The sequence below is a fragment of the Mycetomoellerius zeteki genome, unplaced genomic scaffold (assembly GCF_001594055.1).
Source record: "Mycetomoellerius zeteki isolate Tzet28-1 unplaced genomic scaffold, Tzet1.0 scaffold106, whole genome shotgun sequence".
Classification (NCBI taxonomy): Eukaryota; Metazoa; Arthropoda; class Insecta; order Hymenoptera; family Formicidae; genus Mycetomoellerius; species Mycetomoellerius zeteki.
This window is the reverse complement of record NW_017255975.1, coordinates 3,891,855-3,919,126: the sequence shown is the minus strand read 5'-3', so window position 1 is coordinate 3,919,126 and position 27,272 is coordinate 3,891,855. Positions and strand designations below refer to the sequence as shown.

The window sequence follows — 27,272 nt, the reverse complement described above, 5'->3', positions numbered from 1 at the left end:
CTTTAGTTATGCGATGAATTTAAATGCAAACTCATTCAAACATTAACGTCGCCTTGGCCCGCCCGAATCGTTGATATGTCGGTTCTAAATAGAGTATACCGCTACATGCGAAGTTTATTTTTCATTATTACCCACCGGGGATTTAAAGGTCGAAGCTTTTTGTACTCGATATACGGATATTCTCGATATACGGTTTTCCCATTTAAAAACATAATTTAGAAAGTACAACAGTTACGGTGAAAATGCACACAATGGTTGATGTTTTACTAATTTTCTTGAACTGTGAGTGCGAATTATTGAGCTACGTAATTTATTGTAAGTGTAGAACTCATTTGTACATTAATTTTATTTAATTATAGTTATACTCAGTGACGTTCAATTTTAATACACTTTCTACGATGCGATGAATCGTCATAATTGTATCCTGACAAACAAGCATGAGAGAGAGAGAGAGAGAGAGAGAGAGAGAGAGAGAGAGATATCATAATATTTTCCAATAATATTAATTACAATCGGCACTTTGATTCATAATTTTTCAATAACATCAAACAGCAAACTTTATTAACAATAATCTTTACTTTTATCACAGGGAAAAAATATTCTAATATAATTTAATTAAATTCACTTTTTCAAGCGACTTTCTTTTCTTTATGTTATGTTTTTTCTTTCAAAATTTGAGTATTAAGAACACTTAACAGAATTTAACAGAGCTTAAAACTTTTGCTGTGATAATACAATGAGTAAAAAAGCTATAAATGTTCAAGTGACGTATATTTCGTTGAAAGCTATTAGCATACCAAGTATGGAATAATGCGACTCTACAAAGGAGGTGGGTATATTTTATGTTCACATTTGTTAGTCTATTGTTGCTTTAACGATCCGGCGACTGGTGTTAGCACGGCTAATTCTCACATTTGCTTCCTGATGTTTCGCAGATTACATGTAAAAACGCCCGTTATCTACCTGTCTACCATAAATTATAGCGCACAAACACTGTCACAGTTATCTACGTGACACGATAAACAACAAAGGAACTTCAGCTGTCAGGGAATTGCAAAATTTTCGTTTTTATTAGAACGCACTTATGATACTATGTAACGATAACTGTGTGATAATTATTCAAATTCACATTCATAACATATATCGTAAATTATTTCCGCTGTAAAATGATATTACTAATTATCACTGATATAATAACTTGTTATTATATGTTATTGATAAAAATATGAATTTATGCGTATACAATTTCATAAATTATACCGGAAGCGAGTATAAATAAATATTTTTAACATTTACGCCTTCTTTGCGGTTTTTATTATTTCTAAGTATAGTGTGCTTTAAATCAGTGTGCTTTTAAAATATTTATCTTCATATCATTGTTTACTATCGGCATTTTAATTTTCGAATTAACAAATGCTAGTTATTTTCAAGATCCATATTTAGATATTATCGTTTTATGAATCCAAAAAACGTATCAGATAAGACACTTGGAATAAAGTTTTATATTTGGGACACAGACGATTCAATATCCTCATTTTATGATAAACATTCCATTGAGTGTACATACTCAGCTGATTGCGAGAAGGGAACGATTAATCCTCTAATAAAGTATTATACAACTGTTATGGAATACTTCATAATATTTGCATATACAACAAGATAGTTATTAAATAACGTTCTTAAATGTTTTTACTTCGAGTAATACAAAACCGAATTACTGATAAAGAATAGATAAGCTATGTAAAATTTAAAACTCGATCGAAATATGTAAAACACATATCGAAGATCTTGAAATATTAATTTCTTGCAGCAAATTACTAATATATTATTTCTATGTTATGTTCTCAACGGAAATTTCTGGTAAAAATTTGTATCTAACAATTCACATATAAAACGTTCCATAAATTAATAATTATACTATACAATTTTAAAATTTATACGTATTGCGTTAATCAACTTTAGCCTATCCATTCTAAAATTGTCCTTTTTTATCTCTTTATTTATCTCTCACGCTCTTACTTTGAGAGAGAGAGAGAGAGAGAGAGAGAGAGAGAGAGAGAGAGAGAGAGATACACATAATATATTTATACGTACATAATATATTTCATGTAAGGTAAGATGGTACAATTTCAAACATGGTACCATTATGAACGAAACAAGATCTAGATCCAATTTCGAGATTCAAGTTTCGTAACCTTAATCTCACATTGTAAGGACACTTTTTAAAGAGTACCCCCATCAAACAGAAAAAAACCAAACTTGAATCTCGAAAAATGTATTCAAATCTTATTTCGTTCAGAATTGTATCATATTCGAAATGTTACTATCTTACCCTAACATATTTTCATGCAGATCTATCACTTTAATCCATTCTTTTATCGCCGACTATAGTTGTCTTCAGCGAAACGATACGTCAATATTACCGTCGACTGCTATAGTTGTCCTCCACATATATTATTTATTAAGCATTATAATTTGCGAAAATAAATTTTTTATGTAAATTCCATTTCTCTTTATATACTTATATCTTTTAAAGTGAACTGTAAGAGTAAAGGCCTGAGCACAAATATGGTTGTAACCTGTAACTATGAGTCGTGAAACATGAGTTGTAATCGTAGGTCAACGTAAATATATGCCGTATCGACATACATATGATATAATTAAAACATTATGCGTTGACCTACAACTACGACTCACGTTTCACGACTCAATTGCAGCAATTATTACGCTCAGGCCCTAATGCGTAACTTAAGAACGTGTCGTAATGTTATTTCTCTGCCGACAATGTTGAACTTATATACAGGATATCAGAAATAGTTGGCCAAACTTTAAGAGCGTATTCCACTCATTGTAAGAAAAATATTTATATTTATATTTATATGAAAAAAAAAGTCATATGGGTTCGGAAACACTTCTTTTCCAAGTTATAAACATTTTTTAGTTACTTATATCTATATTTTCATTACAGAAATTGCTGGAAATGATCGTCTTTGAAGAAAGATTTGTTGATAAAGACGTTGAGCTTCTCTGATGTTTCCATTAGCTCGCCTATACATATAGTGGATATCTGCCAATTTGATAATTGAATAAGTTGTTATGTTGATGAATACCATCTTCACTCTTAAATGCTTAAATAAAGACTGATTCCAATTCCATACAGACTCTAATAACTCTTTGTTTACTTTAGAAGATGAATAGAAGTACAATTCATGAAACATCGAAGCGAGGCATGTCTTCCGACGTAAATACGAACAAATAAGAAATGTTTATAACTAGGAAAGGAAGCGTTTCCGAACCCATGTTTATATGACTTTTTTTCATCCTTACAATGAATGGAATATGCTCTTAAAGTTTAGCCAACTATTTCTGAAGCACCCTGTATATATTTTTACTTATGGAAATTTTAACGAGTTTTCACTATCATAGAAGTTGGATTTTATTTATTTTTTATAGATTTAAATTTTTATTAGATATATATATATATTCTGAAAAATAAATCAAATACAATCCCACTTCTATGATAGTAAAAACTCGTTAAAACTTCACACAAATAAGAGTGAAAAATTTTTCAAATTTTTATATAGTCCATAACAATATAAAAATCTGTACTAAAATTGAAAGACAGATTGCGGACGAAAGGTGAAAATTTCACATTTAGCCAAGAGAAGATTTACATGAATGTGTTATTGATCCGTATATAGTATCGTTATTTTTCGGTTAGACCGTACCCGAGCAGCACAATTCATTGGAGAAACATTAACATACATTGGGGATATGTTGGGCCAATGTTACGCTGATAGATTGTGCTACTAGGGTAGTGAAAAGATTAATAAATAAAAAATAATATATTACTCACACATCAATATAATCCGTAGTGGAGCCGCGGCGTTGTAACCACATTTTGAAATTCTCAAACATTCTCTTCTTCCAGAGATCTGTTCACTGCACTTTCAATACACACAATGTTCGCGAAAATACAATTAATAACGATCGCGCGTACTAATCACCAGAACAGGATAATCACATGGTATTTCCGATATTAATCGCACGCGACACGCACTTTACTATCGCACATTGTCACGTTGTTGAAGAATAATGAAAGAAAGACACGACCATGATTCGCGTTGTGATCCGAAAAATTCCACTATCGTTCGAAAATATGAGAAATTGAAATTTAATATTGCATGTGTAATATATTTCAAACTCCAAAATCGAAAATTTGCAAATACGCATTTTAATAAATGCTATCTCTATATATAAATATATGTATATCACGATCTTTAATTATTTAAATCACTCAAATCACCATTCACATATTAAGTACCTCGCGATATCAACTTGAAAATAACAAATTTCGTTCAAATTTAAAGTATTTAAAATTATAACTCGTATAAATAAAACAATTTAAGTTTTCGCCTCTTATCACTTCGATTCGCGATATGAAATGACTGGATCACGAGAGATACTTCGATAAACAACCGATACATTTACATTCGTGGAAGTTAATTAAAACGCGTGGACCGACAGCTAATTATTCGTATAAAGTAATCGAGTTTTGATGAATAATATGAAGACGGAGCGATCTGCATTACCTGCTCGCTTGAATATTGCCACATGAATGATAATACAACACGAGACAGCCTTGTCTCTTGTGTACGAGGTCGAAACAAAACAAACGTCAAGGTCATCAGCCAGACAGCCTGATTGTTGGGAAATGTTTAACGTATTATAAAATAATTATGAATGCTAATTCCGTTTCTTCCTTTTCAAATCAATTATTATCAATTCGACATAACGCGACTTCTCATATTATCGGATTTGTATTATCTAACGTTATCAATTTCAAAATAGCACCCTGAGAAAAATATTTGATTGGATTAATTGGAATTTTGGTTGAACAAATCAGAATTTTTTGATTAATTTACTAGAATTCTAGTTGTGATCATTGGAATTCTGATTGATAATCAGAATCTTCTAGTTCATTTTCAACCAGACATTTTTCTCAGTGCACAAGTAAAGCTCCTATTCTGTAACTCTTAATGACAATAAGAATATCGTTACATTGTCGTTGAGCTAGTTTTGTATATGATAAAAAAAACTGCGCAACGACAATATGACAGTCGTTACTGTCGTTAAGAATTACAAAACAAAGGCCTTAAGTTATATTTTTACAAGGTTAGAATTATATCGCTAAAAAAATAGTTTTTCTTATATCTATCTTACATCTTACGTCTTTCTTACAAATTCTATTTCTTCATCTTTTTTTCATTTGTGATTTCTTTAACAAAAATACAATTGTAAATACGAGTCCAAAGAGAGAGGATATTACGTTATCCGTTCAGTTTGTCAAGGAATCGAAGAGAATCGTTAAACCAAACATCGTCTGCATTCTATTTGTCAGAATAATGCAAAGAGAACTGTCGGGACTGTGTAAATAAGTCTAAGAGCGCGTACGAAGGCATTTTTTAATCATTTATTTTTGGATCTCGCCCTTGAACGATGGAGAAAAAATTGTTCTAAAAATACGTAAGCGAACACGGGAGTTTTGTTTACGGGCCATGAGACATATTGATCAGCGTGTAATGGCTTAGCGCACAAGTCTCTAGGCTGCATTTTACAACGCATAGAATCCACGATATTAGAGTTGATTGTTATATAGCGATTTTTAACGCACACGTTGTACCACTCATTTTCGATCGAATCAACCGACGCTACTAATTACGTAATAATTAATGCAATCATTATGATTAATTACGGCCATATTTTCGCGTTTATCGAATCGTCATTTCGAATTGACAAAAAACTTTTCTACAGCGAGAACAGAGTGATAAATTCTATAAATGATTCAATAAAAATATTGTCAGATAATCAAGTTTTTTGATAAATAACAATATTATTTTCGTTATAGAATTACGTTTAATTTATTTATTATATAATATTTAAATATCGATTATCGAGTTGAAGCAATAATAATGTTAATTTTAAAAGCTTTATTACGCAGCATTTTAAATAAAGTTTTATATAGACTCTATTTTTATTTATTTATTTAATTTCTAAAAAAAGCACGCGTGTAATCAAATTTTTGAAAAATAATATACAAAATCGCTATTTCTTGTCCATTTTTACGAAAAAGTATTTCGAAGTATATATATAACTACATCTATCGATCATACAAACGAACATCAATTAAATAAGTTGATAAACTTTCTACAGAAATCTCTCGTCGCGAAGAATTCGGAAAAAATAAATATTTGACACTACACAGATATTCTATGATAATTTTCAAAGATTGTAATAGATATAAGCAACGATTTTTAAAAATCTACATCTCTTTATTTCCATTATTTTTTCATCACATCTTATATTATAAAATGTACATAAAAAATAAAATAATTGTATAAAAGAGACAAGGCCGAAATGATATATTGAACATATCGCGTCATTCAATTAATCAACGATTCAATCTGTTCATACATTTATCAATCTTTTCGATAACCAAAATAATCTATGATTCAACTGTAGTCTTTTCTAAGCTAAAAATTATTTTAAGACCCAATAATAACAAAATATATCTGAGTAACTTATGTCAATTGAATAAATATTAACAAGTGTCTTCATACTTTTGAAAGAAATGTTTTCAATACATTCCTAAATACTATACTAAATTATACTCCATTTAATTTCGGATTATATATTTATTTTTTTTTACTTTTATTTTATTTTATTTATTTATTTATCTATATTTTTTAACTCTGAAATATACGGAATATTTTAAATTATATATTTAATCAAGATTCTCAATGTGTTGTGTATACGTGTTATATATTTTATTATAATTTAAATTTTCTATTATATATGACATATTTTTAATAATTAAATTTATTTCGTGCAATATAATTTTATTAATTCTACTCGCGTAAAGTGTCCAGAAAACCCCCGCTTTATAAATTCGCTAAATGTATAAATGCTATTTATATACACATTATTATTTATTTATACACCTGCAAAAAATAATAAGTGTACAGTGGCCTACATTTTTTACAGGTGAGTATATTTAGCGTAAATTGTTTACATATTAAAAAAATTTTTGCATTTATATTTTTCTCTAAAGGATATACAGAATATTATCAATTTTTATTAAATTATAAATCATCAAAGAGAACAATGAAAATTAAAATATAATATTGAGATCTCTCATGCGAGTAATTACGTTAAAAAAACCACACGAATAAAGTAGGTCTAATAATAAGCTTGCGAATATATTATTTTCTTCATAATTAGAAACTGTAAACATCGCACACAGATATATCAAAACGCATTATGATATACTTACCACTTTGACGTGCTTTCATGCTTTTGCAGATGCGCCTCCTCTTCATGACACATACACGATATTTGCTCGTCGCATAACACGGATCTCTTAATTCTTAGCCGATGCAACACGATCTCGTAATTCGCCAATAAACAATTCTTGCAAGTCCGAGAAATTCTCAGTGCCGTCGAGATGTTGTCTTTATTATTAATGAGTCTGAGTCGTCGGATTCGCAACGACAACTCGGATTTTGTATCGCGAATTCTTGTCATTTTTCAATCGAGCGCCACTCAATCACTGATGCGATTCATGTGTCGTACAAGATTTCGCCTGCACCTAACATCTTGCAGAGAGCTTCGACACTTCCTTCCTACTCTTTCGACCGCGATTCGAAGTCTCATCGCCGAAGATGTGCGGCAAGAATTCTTCTTATCAATTTACGTTTGCGCTTGACAAGAAGTTGATGAAGAATTATCTACTATTTGGCAACGACAGCCACCGGATCACGAGGCGTATCATTATAACGCGATAACACGATGCACGATCCTATTATAAACACAGCGATGCTAAACGATACGAGAATATAGGAACGAGAACAATTTTGTTGACAGTGCCGCAAAAGTAACAGAGCTTATCAGATGTGGCGACTATTTGTTTATCATTTGTTGCGTATCTGGTCGTTTCTCTACAAAGTAAGTGCCGTGCGTTGTTACGCATGAGTTACGTACAAGAAGAAAAAGTTATCGACTCGAGTACTTGTTACAGCTAAGTAGTCTTGCAATATAGAGTATACCGATATAATATAATCTAAATTGAACTTAAATGAGAATCACGCTACTTCTCTAATAAAATACTTGTTATTAAAATGTGATATATTTGCGATTTTTCTATTCTCAATAATGAAGATAGGATGATAAGCTATTATTTATATATTTATTCTTATTAATATAAAAAAGTATGATCTTTAATGAAACAATTAGTTACGTCTTTCGAAAATTATTAAATTTGAAATAACTATATACTTTCGAAACTTGATTATTAACGTCTCTCATTTAAATATTATTTTTTATGTTATGTTATATTATTTTAAAAAAATAATTTATATATAATATAAATATAATTACAAATATTATATTTATTTTATTGCATGTCTTTAGCACAGTATTACCGTTAAAGTATTGCTCAGAAAACTAAATAATGTTGCATAAGAATTAGCAAGTTAAGAGATATGCTAGATATGTATTTATACCGAACTCTTTATCACTCAATGTCGATTAGAATCTTTATGTGTCTCGCTTACACGCTATTCATTCATAAAATCGTTTATTCGCCAGAAAAGAATGGACGTCAGTACATACGCAAAATATTCCTAGAATGCCTAATCAGTTGGAATCTAATTTTAGATAGCCATTCATCGAAATCATATTTTCTCAATTCTAATAACTAGTAATAACTTAATGCGTTTGCCGCTCTTGTAATTACTATATTAATAATAGCATCACTTATTTCTGACTAGGCCGTTCCCAACGTTAATTAAAGTTAAGCGATATCAAAATTAATGACAGTTAATTTTTCAATAATTATATTCAATATTGATAATCGACATTAAAATATATTCAACATATTGCATATATTTTCTATTTTTTTATTTATTTCGATATTGAAATTAATGACAATTAATTTTTGAATAATTATATTTAAATCGTTTGTTAATAAAATGCTTTTGATTTTAAAAACAATGTACAATAATATACAGTTCAATACTTTTCACTTACTTGGTGTATATTTTTTCCTCTTTTTTAATAAAAAAATTTTTTAGGAATTAAAGAATTATTATCTGGTTTTTTCTCTCTAATCCTTTAATAAATTTATTTAATTAAAATAAGGGAACGGCTCTAGTCTGTAAGTCTCGAATTGCTGATATTAAAACTCACCCATTGATGATGGAAGCGGATTCATCGACGTTAGGTGGGCTCGACACCTTGACTTTGGGCACGGTGTAACCGTCCAGGTTCTGTCCATAACCTGCACCTTGCTGCTGGTGATGGGCAGTGGTATAGTCATCACTGTCGCTGCTCGGCGGTTGCTCCGACCCGACACCGCCACGAGGTCTACAATGAAACGAGTTACCGGATATTGATGAACAGATGAACGAGAGACACAAATTTTATTCCGTCGCCATGAAGTACGGTCGCGTGACTCTGCGTCGAATTTCTACTCCACGAAATTTGTATCACCGAGAGTACACAAGATATATCACGCGATACGCATTCGAACTGAAATATGTACACCTTTCTAGTGATATTTAATCAGTTAAACTATTCCGTTCTCTCACGTTTCACCGAGAGATCAATATTTCAACTCGAGTTTCCAAGCTTCGTGACAATCAGTTTGTAATGCGCGGAGACACGTGGATTTTAAATCGCCGAATTACCGTCGTGATATACGATATGTAACCGTACGATATATTGCCAACAGATGTGTATTGATCCAGTTAGAAACGAAAGATATATAGAGTATCTCTGATACATATCTACCCTTGAAGATGATTTTACTATATAAAGTATCTAACAATTTAGCTATTTATACATATGTAGTTACAGATCTGAAAATAATTTGGTTGGATCATCAAAATAATTACATAAGAATCTCAATAATGCGAGTAAAAAGTTTTGACATTCTAACAACCAGTTAGAACGTCCAACAAAATTATTTTCAGATCTTATAATCTAGGTAAATTGTCAGATACTTCAGCAAAACCATCTTTTTCGAGTAGTTTATATAACTTCTTTTCTAAAAAAAATTGTAGAACACATTTTGTATCTATAAAATGTCTAATATAAGAAATAGAAATAATGGCCGATGTCGGCCATTACTTTTATTTCTTATTGTTGAATTTTCAAATGTACGGTCCAATAAAATTCTTATTGTTTATGTCTATAATATGTACGGTTAAAAAAATATAGAAATTAAACTTGCGAAACATGTAATATATATATATTCTCGTAACAAAATAAGTTCTATCACAGAAATTGATAAAGAGATAAAACATACACTAATAACATTAAATAGAGACACTGATAATTTTGTCGAGAGCGTTTAGGATGCGCAAATTTCTGAGTTTTAAAACTGAATCGGAAATACTCGAGGCATGACGACAGATAAACGTCACGATCAGCTGTCGCCACAAGCGTGACGAATCCCATTGCGATGCGGATCGGAAAATTAACTGGTTGAGTTAACCAAGCCGCGAGTTAATCAACTCTATCTCACATGGACAGAGAGTACAATACATATGCTCTTCAACGAGAGCAGCGTGGAAAGATTCCTATCTCCGTGAAGCATACCCTTTGCGCACGTTACTAGAGCAATTGCTGCTTATAAAGCAAATCGTTCGGCTTCTTTTATTAGCGGTATCTGAATCGCGTTCAGAATACTTATCGCCATTCATAGAATCATAATTAAATCGCGAAAGCGAAATTTGAAAGACAAATGAAACGTAGCTTCAAAATAATATTTTAATTGTGATATTAAAATAATAGTTTCATTAAAAAATCAAGTTTTAATTTAAATGCAAGATTAGTCAGAGTAATTTTAGATTTTTGCGATGTAATTTTTTAGAAAACGAGTAAAATAAACGTTAATTCATTGATATGCCAATAATAAAATTTGTAAATTAAAAAACAACGTAATTCCCTTTTAAGAATTCAATTTTCTGATAGTCACTCTAGCATAAAATTTTATCCAGGAAAGAAATTATTTTTGTGATAATTCTATGTAGAACAAGCTTTAAAAATAACTAAATGTCCACTTTTTTGTATCTTGATTTCAGTCTATATTTTAACAATTCAGTGTTCGTATTGTTTTTTGCCTTTTGCCTCTATTTTAATTTTCCGGATCCTTATGTCATATATTTTACAGAGTACAAGACTGTAGGATCGATTGTCCTAAACTCGCGCTGGCATTGCGCCAGTGCAGCCGCATTATTGAAGTATATTTCTAGAATAGTGATAAAATGTATACGCGGTAATGAACGAAAGAGAAAAAAAAACGTAAATATTCCGCGAATCCTCAGACTGCTCTATCGTTTGCCTCATATCCGTCACGTCGAGCGAGAGTGTTCATGACAGGACGAATGCATTTGTCGTACAACTGCGAAGGCATTCGTCACGTCCGGAACAAAGTCTATCCAGAACAAACAGCATTTGGAAGCAAACGCAATGATTTCTTCAATTTCATATCTTACAAAACATTCGCATTCACACGAAGCGCGTTGTTCGCGCTAAACTCGAACTATATTTTGTTCACGATAGATATTCTTTATCGAGATAAATCACGAAGCACTGAAAATTCATTTAATAGTTGGAATATTGTTTCGTTGCGAGCTACAAATTTTGCATTGAAAAAGAGCTTATTTTTCATTCGCGATGGTATAGCATCCAAAGTGGAATCACTGTGCTACGTAGAAGTCATGCAAATATGTATCTACATCTGTCAGTCAACGTGGTAGTGACACTCCATATTTATATTGATTCGTTCGTTCTTAATTAACCCTTCATTTTTAGTAACATAATTGATCATTCTAACAAGGACGTGATCTTTGATCTGTGATTCTTATAAGTAAAGACTTGGCGGGTCAATAGGTCAATATTGATCGTTCGTGATTAAAGCCGCATGCACAATCGCGAACAATAAAATAAATGTTAAAATGACTGCGAAGAAAAAAGTAAAAGCCAAGCATTGTGATACAATATCTACTTATGCAATGATAGCGCGATAACAATAGATGATCCGAGAGCTGAAGAGTAGTTCAGTTCGAGCCCATTTCTTTTAACAAACGCTGTTTTAAGAACTTGAGGATATTTATCTAAATTTAATACGTACTCCCAGTTTTAAGATTGATCTTCTCTTAAATTTTTTAAGAAACAATTAGATCTGCAAAAAAATGTTTCAAGTGTATAACGTAATTTCATAAATTCTTTATGTTTTATCTTAGGATGCCAGTACATTTAATTAAAGGATAAATTAAAGCGATTTACGTCAATCGATCTGAGTCAATAGCAACAAAGTATAATTACAATTGCAACTGACTCAATTATAACTATAATTGTAACAAATTATAATTATAATTATGAAATATTGCAAGGCCAATTGCAACAAATTATAATTTATTACAATTACAACTATAATTTGTTACAATCATAGTTATAATTATAATTACATAATCCTGAATATATAACGATCGCATTTCAATGACCGACTAAAATCAGTTTATGAACAATTCGTCTACATTGATACTTTCGACGTCGACACGCGGGCCTTCGGTCGCACCTGCGATGAGTGCTATCGTAGCTGGCAGTCCAGTAGAGAGGCGCCACTGTCCCGCGTTATCGCTGCTCACAGCGGTGGATACATGCAAAGCCTCCTCCTGAGCTGGAACTAGGTCTTGCCCCACGCGAAGCGCAGCTTCAATTATGCCAATTTTCCCGCATCCTCTATCACGCCTCGTCGACGTGTCGCCGATGATAAGCCAACGGCGAGCGCGAGGACCGCAGCGGAATCTTCCGCGCGGCCCCGGATGTGACACTCTCCCTTATCAGCTGATAATACCTCTCCTCCACTGTATCTTCCAAAAAAATCCCTCTCAAAACATCGTCGACGTTCTCTTCTTCGAGATTCCCGATATCCTCGTCTTTCTCGAGCTCCTCTTCTTTTCTGATCCTTTTAGCTGTCACCGAAAGCAACGTCACCGAAGATCCGGGAGAAGGATGGGAGATTGTCCTGCAGATGTTAGTAAGCGCTCTCCTTGGAAGAGAAGATGCGGCGACGACGACGTTGACAGAAGAGAACGATGCACCGCCGTTTTCTTCGCTTTGATATCCCGGATGTATTCTGACGACGAGAAGAGGAATACGGCAATGCGGCGCGAAACGTGTCCGCGTTCGTGCTCCACTCTCCGCAGCAGCGGGTCTCGGCAACGCTTTCGCGGATGTACGTGTGGCACGGGGTACGATGATGTGAGCACCACACACAGACGAACGGGAGCGACAGGCTGGTACCGCCGCGTCTGCGCCGCGCAGCTTACCTATTGACCGAATATCATCGCGATAGCTATATAGCTACGATAGTGGTGCACACACCAGCAACGGGAATGGCGTGCTGGTCGTATTCGCGGGAGCGGTTGCTTCGAGGTGAATCCTGAGGCTCGCTCTCGCTCTCACGCCTCCTCATCGAGCGGCCACCGGTGAGCGCGATGGCAGCATCAGCTGATCGTCTGCCGTTCGCAATTTCGAGACTCTGTAATTGTCAATCAGCGAATTTGTTTTCCTCTCGTTTTTCGCCGTTCGATAGATTTTCCACGTGAAATCCTCCTCCCAAATTTTATCTTTCCGTGTCGAAAGTAGTTGTGCGATTTTTTAGATTCAATAATATATCTTCATCTTTCGCCTTTTAGTTTTATGAGAGAATCATGCGATCAATCTTCTAACAAAAGTTCTAGACACACTGTCTTCTTCCCCTTTTTTATTTTTCTTCTGTCTAGTGTCTTGGCGATCTGTTATCCTTTTATCCTGTTTTTCTTTTTTACGGAATATACTCATCTGCCTCTGTTACGCCGCAACGCTCTTTGTAATGTCAATATTTTCCATCGTCCGTCTGTTTTTCTTATTATGTTTACATCCATATATTTTTGTTATATAATTCCCACGAATATATAATATACCGAAAGACTGATCTTTATTTTAACACTCAGTTGCAATAAATTCCGGAGAATTGTAACCGATATACTTTCGTTGAATTTAATTTTGTGATACTTTGAGATATGATCACTGTACGTTCCATACAGGGCGTTGCGATATACACTGCCAGTACTGAAAGTCTACAGTTCATGTTACGTACATATACTGTAGAATTTCAATACTATATATTGGATCATGGCCACATTAGACGCCCTCTAATCAGAGGGTGCGGTCAAAATCTCACTACAAATGCTTTGAAGCATTTGATTTGATCAATCGGAAGAAGGAATTTTATGAACTGACCAATCAAAAAATGCTTCGAAGGCTTTGTGGATGCTTTTCATTTGGTCACACAAGTCGACACAAACGTCGTTTTATTTTTGTTATTCTCTGAATACTAAGAAAGATAGAACAATGTTTATGTCAACTTGTGTCACTAAATGGGAAGTATCCTTCAGCATTACATTGACCGTATCTAAGAGACCTTATAACAGAGTCTGGCCACGAGCAATTTTGATAACAAAATAAAAGTGAAAGAAGGATAAATACTGTCTCTTTTTATATATACTATCTCATTCTAACTCACACTATCTTATTCATTCTAATTTACTGAAGTTGACAAAAACCGACGGATTAATCAAATGTTTGTCATCTCGTGGCCAAACTCTGTTATAGGATCTCTAACCGTATTCAGAGTTACGAAATACATCTATAATTTTGATTAATACTGCCATTTTTCAGCAAATTAAACAGTATATTTTCAATCAGAATTCCAATTAGTGCGACCAAACTTTTTTTCCAGTGTACAGTCATAAAATGGGATTGTCGACCCAACGTTATTTTGTGACTTTGATTAGAGAATCTCTATACCGTATAAGAACGTTCCAGCAATATGCCAATAACATTGCAACGTTGCTGGAATGTTACTGGAATGGAACTCTGCGTTGTAGGTATATAGGATCGCATCAATCACCGCTTCTCATGTCTCTTAACACTGTCCCTTTATATTGCAACAAGCGGGAGAGCATCGACACTGCGCCGTACCTGCACAGCTACATTTAATTGTCTCACGAGACTCTCGTGAAAATGACTTCCTCGTTGAAGAAGGGGGCCGTTTGCGACTCGCTCGTTCCCAAACGCGATCGCGGAAGTCCGTCGACATCGTTCCAACCCGACAAAGAAGGGTCGTCCGGAGGCAGGAACACGAAGCGTTTGTTGCGAGGGCTAACTCGAAGTGCCGTTCACACAACAATCAAACGTCGTTATAATGCACACGCTACCGTACCGTAAAAATCAGCATTATAAGAATTTTCATCCTATTTCCTAGAGTTACGACACAATGGCCTCTCGGAGTTGCAAATCTTGTGGGAACGATACTTTAACGAGATACAATTATATCCAGATAAATGCGTCGAAGTGTTACGGGAGAGGAAAGGGTAATCGGGCTATTCTTCTAGACTCATTCCGACGTGGGCGGAAACATATCCCGACGTGATCTTTTTTCACGTCTTCCGTGTTACGTCATACCTGAGTTGCGCAATCAGTACCAACCCTCGAGCCGATCCCGTTCCATTCGATGCGACTCCTCTTTATAACGTCGCCTTGACCGAGTAAATAATCAACGCCATTGAGTCACGTCTCGGAGAGATCGGGGCCAATATAATTCCGATGAGTTCAGATTCCGATGCGTTCGCCACACGTGTCAAGATCACCTTTATATTCATTCATGACAATGAAATAATTGATATGACTTCACTGACGTGAAGTCTATTTTTCCTGTACGCTTTTCGCGCGGAAAATTGAATTCAACGAAGATTATACTCGTATCTATAGTGGCTTCGATCTCCCTGATGTGAAGAGAAAGGATGGAAAGTGTTGGAAAAGTGACTTACGTGGGCATCGACACGGCAGGACATCCAAGTTGCAGGAGGCTCCTGGCGAGGTACTCTGGTGCAGGTGCGTCACTCGCAGCTTCAGGTACGCATCGCCTGGTGGACCGGAACGGTCTATTATTTCCGCCGCCACCGGCGCATCTGTCCGTCGACACGGTTGAAGAAGACGTGGAGGTCGACGTTGACAACGACAACGTCGACGACGGCGACGATCTCGTGCTCGTCAAGCGTTCTTGCGCGACGTGATGATCGTCGCTCGTCCGTGAGATCTTCAGAGAACCACCGCGACGCAAGCCTAGCTCACTCTCTGAAATTTTAAATTCACAATATACATATGATTAGTCACTACTTATATCGATGATTGACGTGGGCTACTATTGACGTGTCAATCGCAAAAGTGAAAGCAATCTACGAGTAATGATTGGGAAATCTAGAGAATGGAGAGAAGTGTTATTATAAAATTTCTCTTTCATACTCCTTTTAAACTAAAAAACCAGGTATTTCCCAGTATTCTTAATTTTTATTTTTAATAGTGGATATTTGTTAATTAAATTTAACATCGATATCTTTTTCGAGAAAACTATTTGCAATTGCTTCTTGATTCAAAAAAGTCAAATTCTTATTTTTAATATGCAATTTAAATGGAATTTGGTGATTAAATTTCGAATTAAAATCCACTCACTTTTCCAATATATTCCATGAAACATCAAACGCCGGAAAGAAAGTGTTTGGTATTTGTGACTATAATTATATGGCAAAATAATTATAATAATTAAAATAATTAGAGAGAGAGAGGAGCTCTATTTTTATATTATTATTGCTATAATGTTAATAATAATAATTATACTCTCTCTTATAGTTCGATATAAATATAATTATTATTACTAATAATACAACAGTAATAACTATAAAAATGAAGTTTTTAATCATATAATTACTTTATCACGTAATTATGCAAATATCACTTTTCTTTTAGTACAATGACTCCTCTACAACAAAAGCTTGCCACAACATTACTACAACATTTACAATGTTACTGCAATATTGCTGGAATGAGACTTTGCTCTGTGCTGTATGGAACTTGATTATCTAAACAAAATATGATTTTACAATATATCGAAGTATAAACTTTAAGAGTGCCGTCACATACAGTCCTCAATCCATAATCCGCACCGGATGTCCGCAAAAGCATCTAGGGATTGCGTATGTACGACAGATATTTCTCACGTAATCCGCAACTACGTGAAAAGGGAGTTCTAGTGCAGTCTAGTGAACGTCAGAAAACAGATCATTTGTTGTATTTGCACTAATAACATATATCAAAGATTCATTATGCACTTCTAATTTCAAAATTGTTGTCAAACAAATTAATCACTATTTATAAATTAAAGGTAGATTATGACACGTTTATTTTTGTTTGACGTCGGAGTGCAATTGCGTGCTTATATGGCTCCTTATGTCCCATGGAGCCGCAAAATGCGGACGTGTAAATGTAATATTTTTTATTTAAGAAGTTATACTGTTCATTTTCATTTTATTTTATAAGAAAATTACAGAATATATCTTTTGATTATAACAAAAGTTTTAATTAAATCGTCAAATTTAGTCAAATAGATAAAATTAGGAAAAGTATTACTGGTAATAATTAGTAATTTTTATGGAAATTTCATGGGATTACTGATCCATGGGACACAAGGAGGTAAAACACACGTAACGTTACGGACGCAATACCTGGTAACTTTTGCAGACATCCAGTGCGGATTACGGATATATGGGCTGTACGTGACGGCACCCTTACACATTTCGAAATAACAAGCGAAAATCTCTTACGTTCTTCACTCGATCGCGGAACTTTTCTAATGTGCCTTCACAAAACTACCGAACGTTCGTGTGATAGCTTTCTCTTTTGCGTGCAACTCTTTCGAAAGAATTAGTTACTTCGATGAACGCAACAAATTACTGTGATTTACGGAATCAAAAAAAGAGCGAAGCGATGGAAACGAAACGCATGCCAGCAACGCACTCGTCGTCCGATTGAACCTGCTTCGTCCCCGTCATCGACGACTTTAATTCGTTTAAAACCTCCGCTCGTGCATTACGTCAACTCGTATATTAACGGCATGCCGCATCTCCGATATACTACCTGCATTACGTGAGCGTATTACGAAGGCAAGGTGCCTTTAGTAAGTGGCTTAAGCCTCATGTCGAACGCGCCGGCTTACCTTGGATCTGGAACATCCGCAGAGCCATGTTAGCAAAGATCGAAAGCCCATTGCCAACCAACCATCCCTGACGATCAGCCTACACCCTCTAATTCTGCTAAATATTACAAGATTTTCAGACAAAACGATCAATCGATCTTAGGATACCTATTTGAGCTCTATACCTACAAATAAGTGTAAAGAATTCGAAATCAAGAAAATTCAAAACAGAAATTAAAGCGGTATAACTTTGGTGAGTTTATATACGGAAAGAATGATTTTTTTGGTGAAGTATCTAAAAAATTAGCTGGATACAAATCTGAAAATGTGGAATACTTAAGCATTGCTAACAATGCTGTAAAAAAGTTTAATATTCTAACAATCTATTTGATCGTTCTACATAATTATTTTGATGATTCAAGTAAAATTATTTTTAAATCTACACATATATATATATCTAGCTATTTTTTTAGAAGTTTTAATAAAATCATTTTTTTCCGAATAAAAAAGGATCGATCATAAATCATTGAAATGAATATTTCTATAAGAACGGAAAATTTTATTTGAATTGTTGAAATTGTAGGTGAATAACTGATATAAAATGATGAAAACAATTGGACGAGATTTACATATCATTTTAATAAGAATATAATATTAATATGAATATTCATTCAACAAGAAAAGCAAAAGATTTTACCATATATCATTTAAATTGACTATTTTAACGTTTAAATTTTGACAACGGTAGACGCAAATGTCCAGAATATTTATGCGCTATGCAAAAAGCTTCTAATTGTAAGATCAATTAAAAAATAAGGAAATAATTTTTGAAACGTAACATTAATGTAGACACACAAAAATTACATTATTTATTATTAATTAATTATTTCATAATTATAATTTATTGAAAATTTACTTGAATACACAAGAAATTATTTATTTATAATTATTGAATACACAAACAATTAAATTATTTTATTCATTTATTCTTCATTTAATGCAAGCTTGTCTCTCCGAAAAAAATAGGCTCTTATTGCAAAGTAAACTTTTCATGTCGAATATGTATAAAATCGAGATCACCAGAATTATACCAATTTCGATTTCTAATTTCTGTATCGCTGCTAATTCAATGTGACGCGAATCAATGACACGAAAGTGGAACAGATAGATCTATTTTTTTTCACAAGAGATATTTCACAATTGGTTAACGAACGTTATACGACCTCGTAGCCTTCCGTTCAACAACTGAAAAATCAAGAATGTCGAGCAGGCGCGCGTGTACACCGGAATTACCACGTTTTTGGCAATGTGCCGCGCATCGTTCTGTGTACCGTGCGAGAAAACACCGCATTTTTCGGAAGAATCGACAACGCGCCGCTTGGATCGAACGTGATTCGCGAATTATTTGCGGCACAACACGACATGATAGAGAAGCAGTAGGCGGTTCCCTGGAAACCGCAACGTCCCGGAATTCCCTTTCATTTCCAGATACTGGAAATCGTAGGTTGAAGAAGAATGACGTGTTTCACGGAACTTAACTTGCGATTCTAAACCGGAAAAATAAAATACGAAGAAATAAAAATAAATCACAATATCGCAAAAGAATTCAACAGAAACGAGAAATTCATTGGCAGAAATTTAAACCAATTTCTCTAATTATATACGTATCGAATTTATTTTCAATTAAAGAAAAAATACTAAATAAAAAAATATTGAAGATTTGAATATCTACAAAAAATATATACTTTCTATGCCGATAATTTGGAGCAAAGCCCAATCAATAATGATTTGCATTAAAATAATCTGAATCTACTGTTATTCAAGTACATTAATTCAAAGTACATTAATCATTATTTTAACTCGAAATTTTCTTTAAACGTCCTGCTATTTTTTATTATTTAAGAATATTTGATATCAAATAATTGCATTACATTTGTTTATCATAATCTTTTCCCAGACGAAACTCTGATGCAGTTAAAACGTACTTTATGCTTAATAAACCTGAAATTTACGAACGCTCTTATCAATCTACATATTTTCCCTTTTGTTCAAAATGCTGATATAAATTCTCCATTATTACCTCACACTATCCATTACAATTAATCTATCCAGTAAACATCGATCGTGTTTTAGACGAGAATGCTCGTTTATAACAACCAAACAATTTATCTTCGATATTAGAACGAAAGTCGCTTGCATAATTATATTTAATTGCTGCCATTAGATGCAGCTGCTGCTTTCAAGAGCGATAAGCACTTGCGATTTCGTCATAGATGTATTGAAATAATTCTACTCAGTATGTTGCAATAAACATTATAAATACTTCAAATATCATTCTGAAAAACGAAAAAAAATTAGAAAAATATTTAATATGAAATGTAATAATTTTACAAAAATACATCTGTATGCATGGCCCCTTTCCATTTATAAATTCAATATATTTAATAAAAATATTTAACGTTATTTTGTAGAAATAACGTTAAATATTTCGTGATAATTATCTGGCGAACGGTCATGATATTGTTTAATAATATGCGGCTTCCTACACAAAAATTGTGAATTAAGCCGGATACACCTACAAACGAACGAATACCGAATGCAAACATTCGTTATTTGTTGCACAAATGTCGTACAAGTTCAAGTTGCTATGTGCAGATATTGTTATATGCTAAGCTCTACCACTGAATTTAATCGAATCAAATCGAAGCATTCCATGCAATCAAGAATAGGAACAAATGACTTACAAATACAAACATGAATGTCTCCGAACATTTGCGTTCGCTAAGCGTATGCCAGTTTTAGTAGGTTTGTTTTTTTTATAGTTGAATTTGTCGCACCGTTTATCTTTTTTGTCTTTTATCCAATTTTTAATTATGATGTATAATATATTTATTTCATTTTTGTATTCACTTCGTTTGAAGAGAATGCAGAAAATGTTATAATCTCTCTAGAGTAGAACTATTGTCATGTTCGTATTACGATGAGATTCAATAAATAGCAGCATGAATCGTTTTGCATTTCATTACATTTAAAATGATAATTCTCGTAATAAAAAATTAACCTGCACGGTTAATCAACTTCAGCGATTCGCACGCGTGTTAAAATGACTGTTTATCGAAACGGATATTTCACATTCATTTATTTGGAATGAAAATTAATAGAAAATCATAATTACTCGTTATAACTTCCGAGAAATTATTATTTCGAATGTACAACGTGCTTTGAATGTTATGAAATTAAATATAACTTATTATCGTTCTTTATCGTGGAAAACGTACAAATCACTGGACAAGTATTATGAAAAGCGATGATATCGAACGTTTGATAATAATTAATTCAAAATGTAACAATATTCAGTATTTAATTATTGTTGTAGAAATAACAAGTACGTGATTCTATAAATGAAGAATTTTTTGATTGGTCAATTAGTAAAATTCTTTCTTCTTACAATTAATGCTATAAAATTCATTCTTCTGGTTGATTAATCAAATGTTTCGAAGCATTTATAATGATATTTTGACCGCAATCAACGTTACATATTTCATAGTAATAACTATTTAGCATGTGACTTCAGCCGCAAGAATGATAGTGTATTGTTCGCGCCGTATTGTTATTATTCGCGCGTCGAGTCGGCAGGTAGCAGCGCGAGCTGCTCCACGTGTCATTTTCATCGAAATGCGATCGCATCAAATATGAGAAGGAATCGAACGCGTTTATTTTCAACGAACAATTAGCTCGATTATCAATCCATGCAATTAATTGACTCCTGCGACGAACGACTGTAAACTTCGTGAGTAGTTTTATCAAAATATTTCACGCAGTTTATTCGTTTTATTTAAACATTGTAGCGGCAGATAGACAGATATTATAAAGTATTGTTTTACTGCGATATTTATGCACGTACGAATGAAAATGAATTGCTAAAAGGTATTTACATTTGAATGTATCAAGCCTCGAATTTTTCACGTATTTAAATTTAAATGCAATTTGTTCGTTATATAATACTTTTAGATTGAGAGCGCAGAATAGATTAAATATTTCGAAATACAGAGATATCATTTGTTGCGTTAATTTCGAGTCGCACGTGTCGCGTGAATTATTTGTTTTTTTCGCATTGTTTTTACAATCGCGTTTCGATTGGATTTGGGATTTCGCCGCAATGTAAAATAATGTCGCGTGCGACGGTGCGACTAATATCGGGAATACCGTGCAAAATGCGAGAAATTATTCTATCATTATGATTAATATACGCGATATCGTAATTAACTGTGTTTTTATGAGTGCAACGAGCGAATCTGCGAAGAGAGGAAGACCTGTTTTAACACATGCAGTCCCACTAAGTCATGTCAGTGAAGTAACATATTATTATTTTAGATTCTTTTCTCTTTTTAGCTTTCTGATTAGCTTGTAGTTAAACTTAACCTGATAATGTAAAATTGTATTTTCTATCTATAATTAACCATTAAATGATGGTTTTGTAGAATAACTTTTAAAGTTACCACACACTATAAAACTATTAATTTAGTGATCAATCATAGCTAAAAAAGACACAATTTTTACATTATCATTAAATAAAATTAAGTCTAAATCACAATTAACCAAATAATAAAAAAACCGAATCTTATCTCAGTTCATTTACTTCGAATTTTTCTTTCAAATCATTAATGTATTACATGATCTTTTCAAATCGTTTTTACCATATTATATGATAACAATCATATATTGCATATGTTTTGAGAAATTTTCTCTAGAATAAGATAAATTAATAAATAAATAAGAGTGTGAAAAAGTAATAAATAGGATCAATAATTTCTTTTCACTTTTGCTTTGTTTTATATTTGAAATAATAATTCGTGAACGATTTGAATGAATTTTTTAAAATATTAAAAAAATGTTTTTATTTGCTTGTTGTTTGTATGACATATATTTAAAAAAACATTTATTGCGTGGGAAAATAAATGTTTTCCCCTCCGAGTTCTAGTTTTCTCAAAAGGGCAGGCGGACAAATATGCATTTCCTACACAAATTGCACATCGCTTAGATAAAGACTTAGATAAAGATCGAAGTGCGCACGAAGATAATAACACTTTATCGAGATGACATCGGTAATATATATGCTATATTCATACCATATACTCGTACATTTTCGATTCAATGCAAATAGATGCGATCCGTGAGCCGTCAGCGATTCAGTGATCTCAGTTTGCCAATTGCATATTGGAACCAAATTAGAATTAATACATATTAAATTTCTACACGTTTTGCATGATTCTCAACTTTCCGCTATTGTATGATGCATCTATATGAAACTAGATTACAATTAGTATCAAATTAGAGCTACGGAGCTTCTCTGCGAATTAAAATAATATAAATAATTATATTATAAAATAATACAATATATATATATATAAAAGATATGTACACGAAAAGAACGTTTTTGTTGTAGTATCTAAAAATTTAGCTAAATCTGAAAATAATTTTGTTGGATCGTTAAAATAAAGATTACGAATATATTTTTATATTTCACTATTTTTAAGATCACAATTATATAATGTTTTATATATATATATGTATATATAACATTACATAATTGAGGTTTTACTATAAGCAACGAAATAAAAATATATTCGTATAATCTTTCGAAATAGATAATATATATAAATAATTAGCCAACGTGTCATTAAATAGCAAAAAGCGATTCTATAGTGACAAGATTTAATATAAAAATGACATAAAAAAATTGTTCTAGATTCAATTAAATGAAATTCACTTTCAGAAATAAATGTAATACAAGAGCGAAAAATCAAATTAAAGTTATTGTTAGTAAGTTACTATTTCGTGAATTTTTAAATTATTTTTGTACCTGAGCAATGTGATCGTCGACTGCACTTGACTGCAGTTGAACACAAACTCAACGGTTTTATGGTTACAGTGACTTGGAACGCGGAATAGTTTGCAATAATTCGGTCAGGGTGACGTCAGTTATCAGACAGCTGCCAGACGAAGTCGCGTCGCAATATCGTTTAATTTGAGAAATTCGCGACACACAGATGCAAGCAGACACAATATCTAAAGATAAAATAATCGAATGTAGGAGTGAGAATGCGTGAAATTTTGCCGAGGGAAAGCCGGAGGGTCGTTATCCCGACGTGTCACGCGGGTTTCGAGAGAATACCGTTGGGACTTGGGAAAATTGCTTTCGTCGTCGATCAACGTAAATCCCATCGGAAAACTTCAAGCAAAACCAATAAAAGTAGATTTACAAAACCTTCTACGGAACCTTGAAACGAATGATTCAGACGAAGCCACGCATATCGCAGTTTCAACTATATACTTTGGTGCGTCTGTCAATGATTAAAAGACCGTAACAAGCACTTGAACATGAAAATATTGGCTATCGACAAAGTTGATTTTACAGATCAAATATACGATTTCAAGTTACGTAAATTTTAGTTACTTTTAAACTAATTGAAATTAGACTTCAAACTTAATATTAAACTTCAGCGTGTGGCCAAAGCAATTGCTGCCAATTATACACATGGAGGACTTCTCTCAAAATAATCCGTCAATATTTTCACGCTAAATATAGAACCGTGTATAGTACTTAAATAAATCTATTTAAATCAATTTAATAGTAAGAAAATCAGCTAATAATTTAATGAATAAAGTCACAATTATAATAAATGAAGTTGATCTTTCTCTGATGCGGAGTTCTTCGTGACGCAAGCACATGAATCACAAACAGACGTTGCCAAATGTTTCCTTTTTGCTATTAATAATCTTATGATGTGCATGATAATAATCCACTCATACGAGAATACGTAACGTGTTGCTTGTGTCATATGTCACATATGTTTCTAATCGTTGACATGCATAACATTGTATATGTTCCATTTGACTAGTTTTTTTCAGCTCGTATTTCGCTAGAAAGATGAGTCAGAACGAGGCCAGCAATTAAGCACTAATTATTTAATCTCGGAATTTGTGATTCGAATAAAGATACGTTGTTTTAGTGACCTTTTTCCTTGAACTGTTAGAATTTGTGATGAACAAAATTAATAAGAATTTTTAATAAGAGAAAATACAATAATATTAAATTTCTCTCTCTCTCTCTCTCTCTCTCTCTCTCTCTCTATCTCTAGATAATTGTGTTGCAAAGGGTGATGCTTTTTTTAAGGCATTCGCTGCTTATATTTCTATATAAATTCTTTACAGTTTTCTCTTATTAAAATGTATACAAATATCTCTAAGAAATTAATTTCAATATAACATATATCACAAAAATGTTTTTTAACTAAATAAAAATTGCAAAAAGATAATAATAATTGTCAAGAGAAATATATTTTTAAATTGTTAAAAAAATTTATGACCGAAAATATATAATTTAGGAATATATATATTATATATATATTAATTCTTACATTATTTTGTGTCAAAATTTCATTACAATAAAAGCTCATGTATTATTCTAATGGAATCCAATAATTATTTTGGAATGGGATGCTTAATATAGCAAAGACAAATATACATGCTCTTTAGTACCGGAACCTATCGATCGCGATGTGCAAGCACACATTGTATCGCACATTACAAGTAAGAGAATATTTCGTGTCTCATAACTAGCACATACGATATCAAGTTTGATATTTCTCAACTAGTATTAAATATCAGATCACTTTCAATAATCACGGATCTATATTTAACATCGAAAATAATTATTCGACGTTACACGTTTATTATTTTCGATGTTAAATATAGATCCGTGATTATTGAGCGGAGATAACCAAATAGAAGTTTCATTGTAGCTTTTTTAAAAGATTTCGATGTCAAGAGTATTGAATAAAAAAATAAAAGTTCTAATTTAAAAAGTGGAAATTCCAATTCAAATTTTTAAAATCAACTTTGAGAGTTCTGTTATATCTACACTCAAGGTTAAATGAATATTGCCGTTTGATGAAACATTTTTTTCTTAAATATCTTATTTTCAAGATATTTAGCCAGTTCGATACTTTTGCTCACTCTGTATAATATACAAAGAAAAAATTAGGTCAAATTAGATCGCACGAATGCGATAAATATGATAAATGATTAGATTTGAATACTTTTCACGTCGATTAGGAAAATCGTTGGCAAAGTTTCGCGGGTCTTTTCGGCAAATCCTACCTAAGTATCTAGCTTACCTTCAACAGAAGAAGTTGACGGTATCTTGCAACTTGAATCTCGTCGCAGATCGACGACCACAACTTCCACTTCGGGGTCCAACATTCCACTCATTCGTCAAATTCGTTAAAAAAAGATATAAAGAGAGAAGGGGGGAAAAAAAAGATAATCGTACAATAACGCGACGACAAAACTCGGCCAAACTGAGTTAACAATGGTCAATGGCGTCTATTCTTGAGACAGGCGAGGAATTCGCGAGTATGCTTATCGACCAGCTCGTCGCCTATCGTCTGGATCGGCCAATGGTAGTGATAGGAAATAGTCACGTGCGTCACGTGCAGCAGCTTTCAACAGCGTATTTTTGATGATCCGTCAGTCATGCAACTTAAGTTTTATAACGTACACTTGCATAGTTTATAATCGCGAGCATTTCAGACGCCACCGATCGGTACTGATAGTCACCACTCATCGTCGATTCACACTGTTTAGTGTTCATTCTCGAGTCCCACACGGAATTATCCGTAAGAACCTCTTTTTTTTCCTCGTTTCCCACACAAGGAAATTGTCTTCTTTCCTGTACTTGTGAGGTCTTCGACCGAATTCTGAATCACTCGGGTAAACAATTTGATAATGTCTCCGAATGAATTATTGAGAATTAAGAAATGTTAGAACAGATGCATCAGCGTGACGAGATTCTAGCAAATATTATATCAAAATTACTATATTTATTTATATTACAACTAATATATTATATTTCTGTTGTTAAAGTTTCGTAATTGTGTTGATATTATCAGCATTTAAGTAATAACTAATATGTTATTATTTCATTATTATATAGAGTGAATTAGACTTTAGAACTTAAGCAATTTTATCAAATTGATAATCTCCTCTTTTAAAAAGAAACAGAAGTCCAAGACGTATAAAAGATAATACTCTATGTCTTTATGGCATCTTTTAAAAGTTATAGCGT

The 27,272-nt window shown here is 32.9% G+C and overlaps 1 protein-coding gene across 2 annotated transcripts in view; it reads right to left on the bottom strand.

Moving 5' to 3' along the window:
• LOC108724413 (uncharacterized membrane protein C20F10.07) overlaps positions 1 to 26,757 on the bottom strand; it is a 70,396-nt gene extending 43,639 nt beyond the window's left edge. For both annotated transcript variants that reach the window (XM_018450777.1, XM_018450786.1), the window contains exons 1-3: positions 26,323 to 26,757; positions 15,942 to 16,248; positions 9,247 to 9,423 (exon numbers count right to left, since the gene is read on the bottom strand). In XM_018450777.1, the coding sequence (XP_018306279.1) occupies positions 9,247 to 9,423; positions 15,942 to 16,248; positions 26,323 to 26,416 (578 nt within the window). In that variant the 5' untranslated portion in view covers positions 26,417 to 26,757. The remainder of the gene's footprint in view (positions 1 to 9,246; positions 9,424 to 15,941; positions 16,249 to 26,322) is intronic.
• Positions 26,758 to 27,272: the final 515 nt, after the last annotated feature.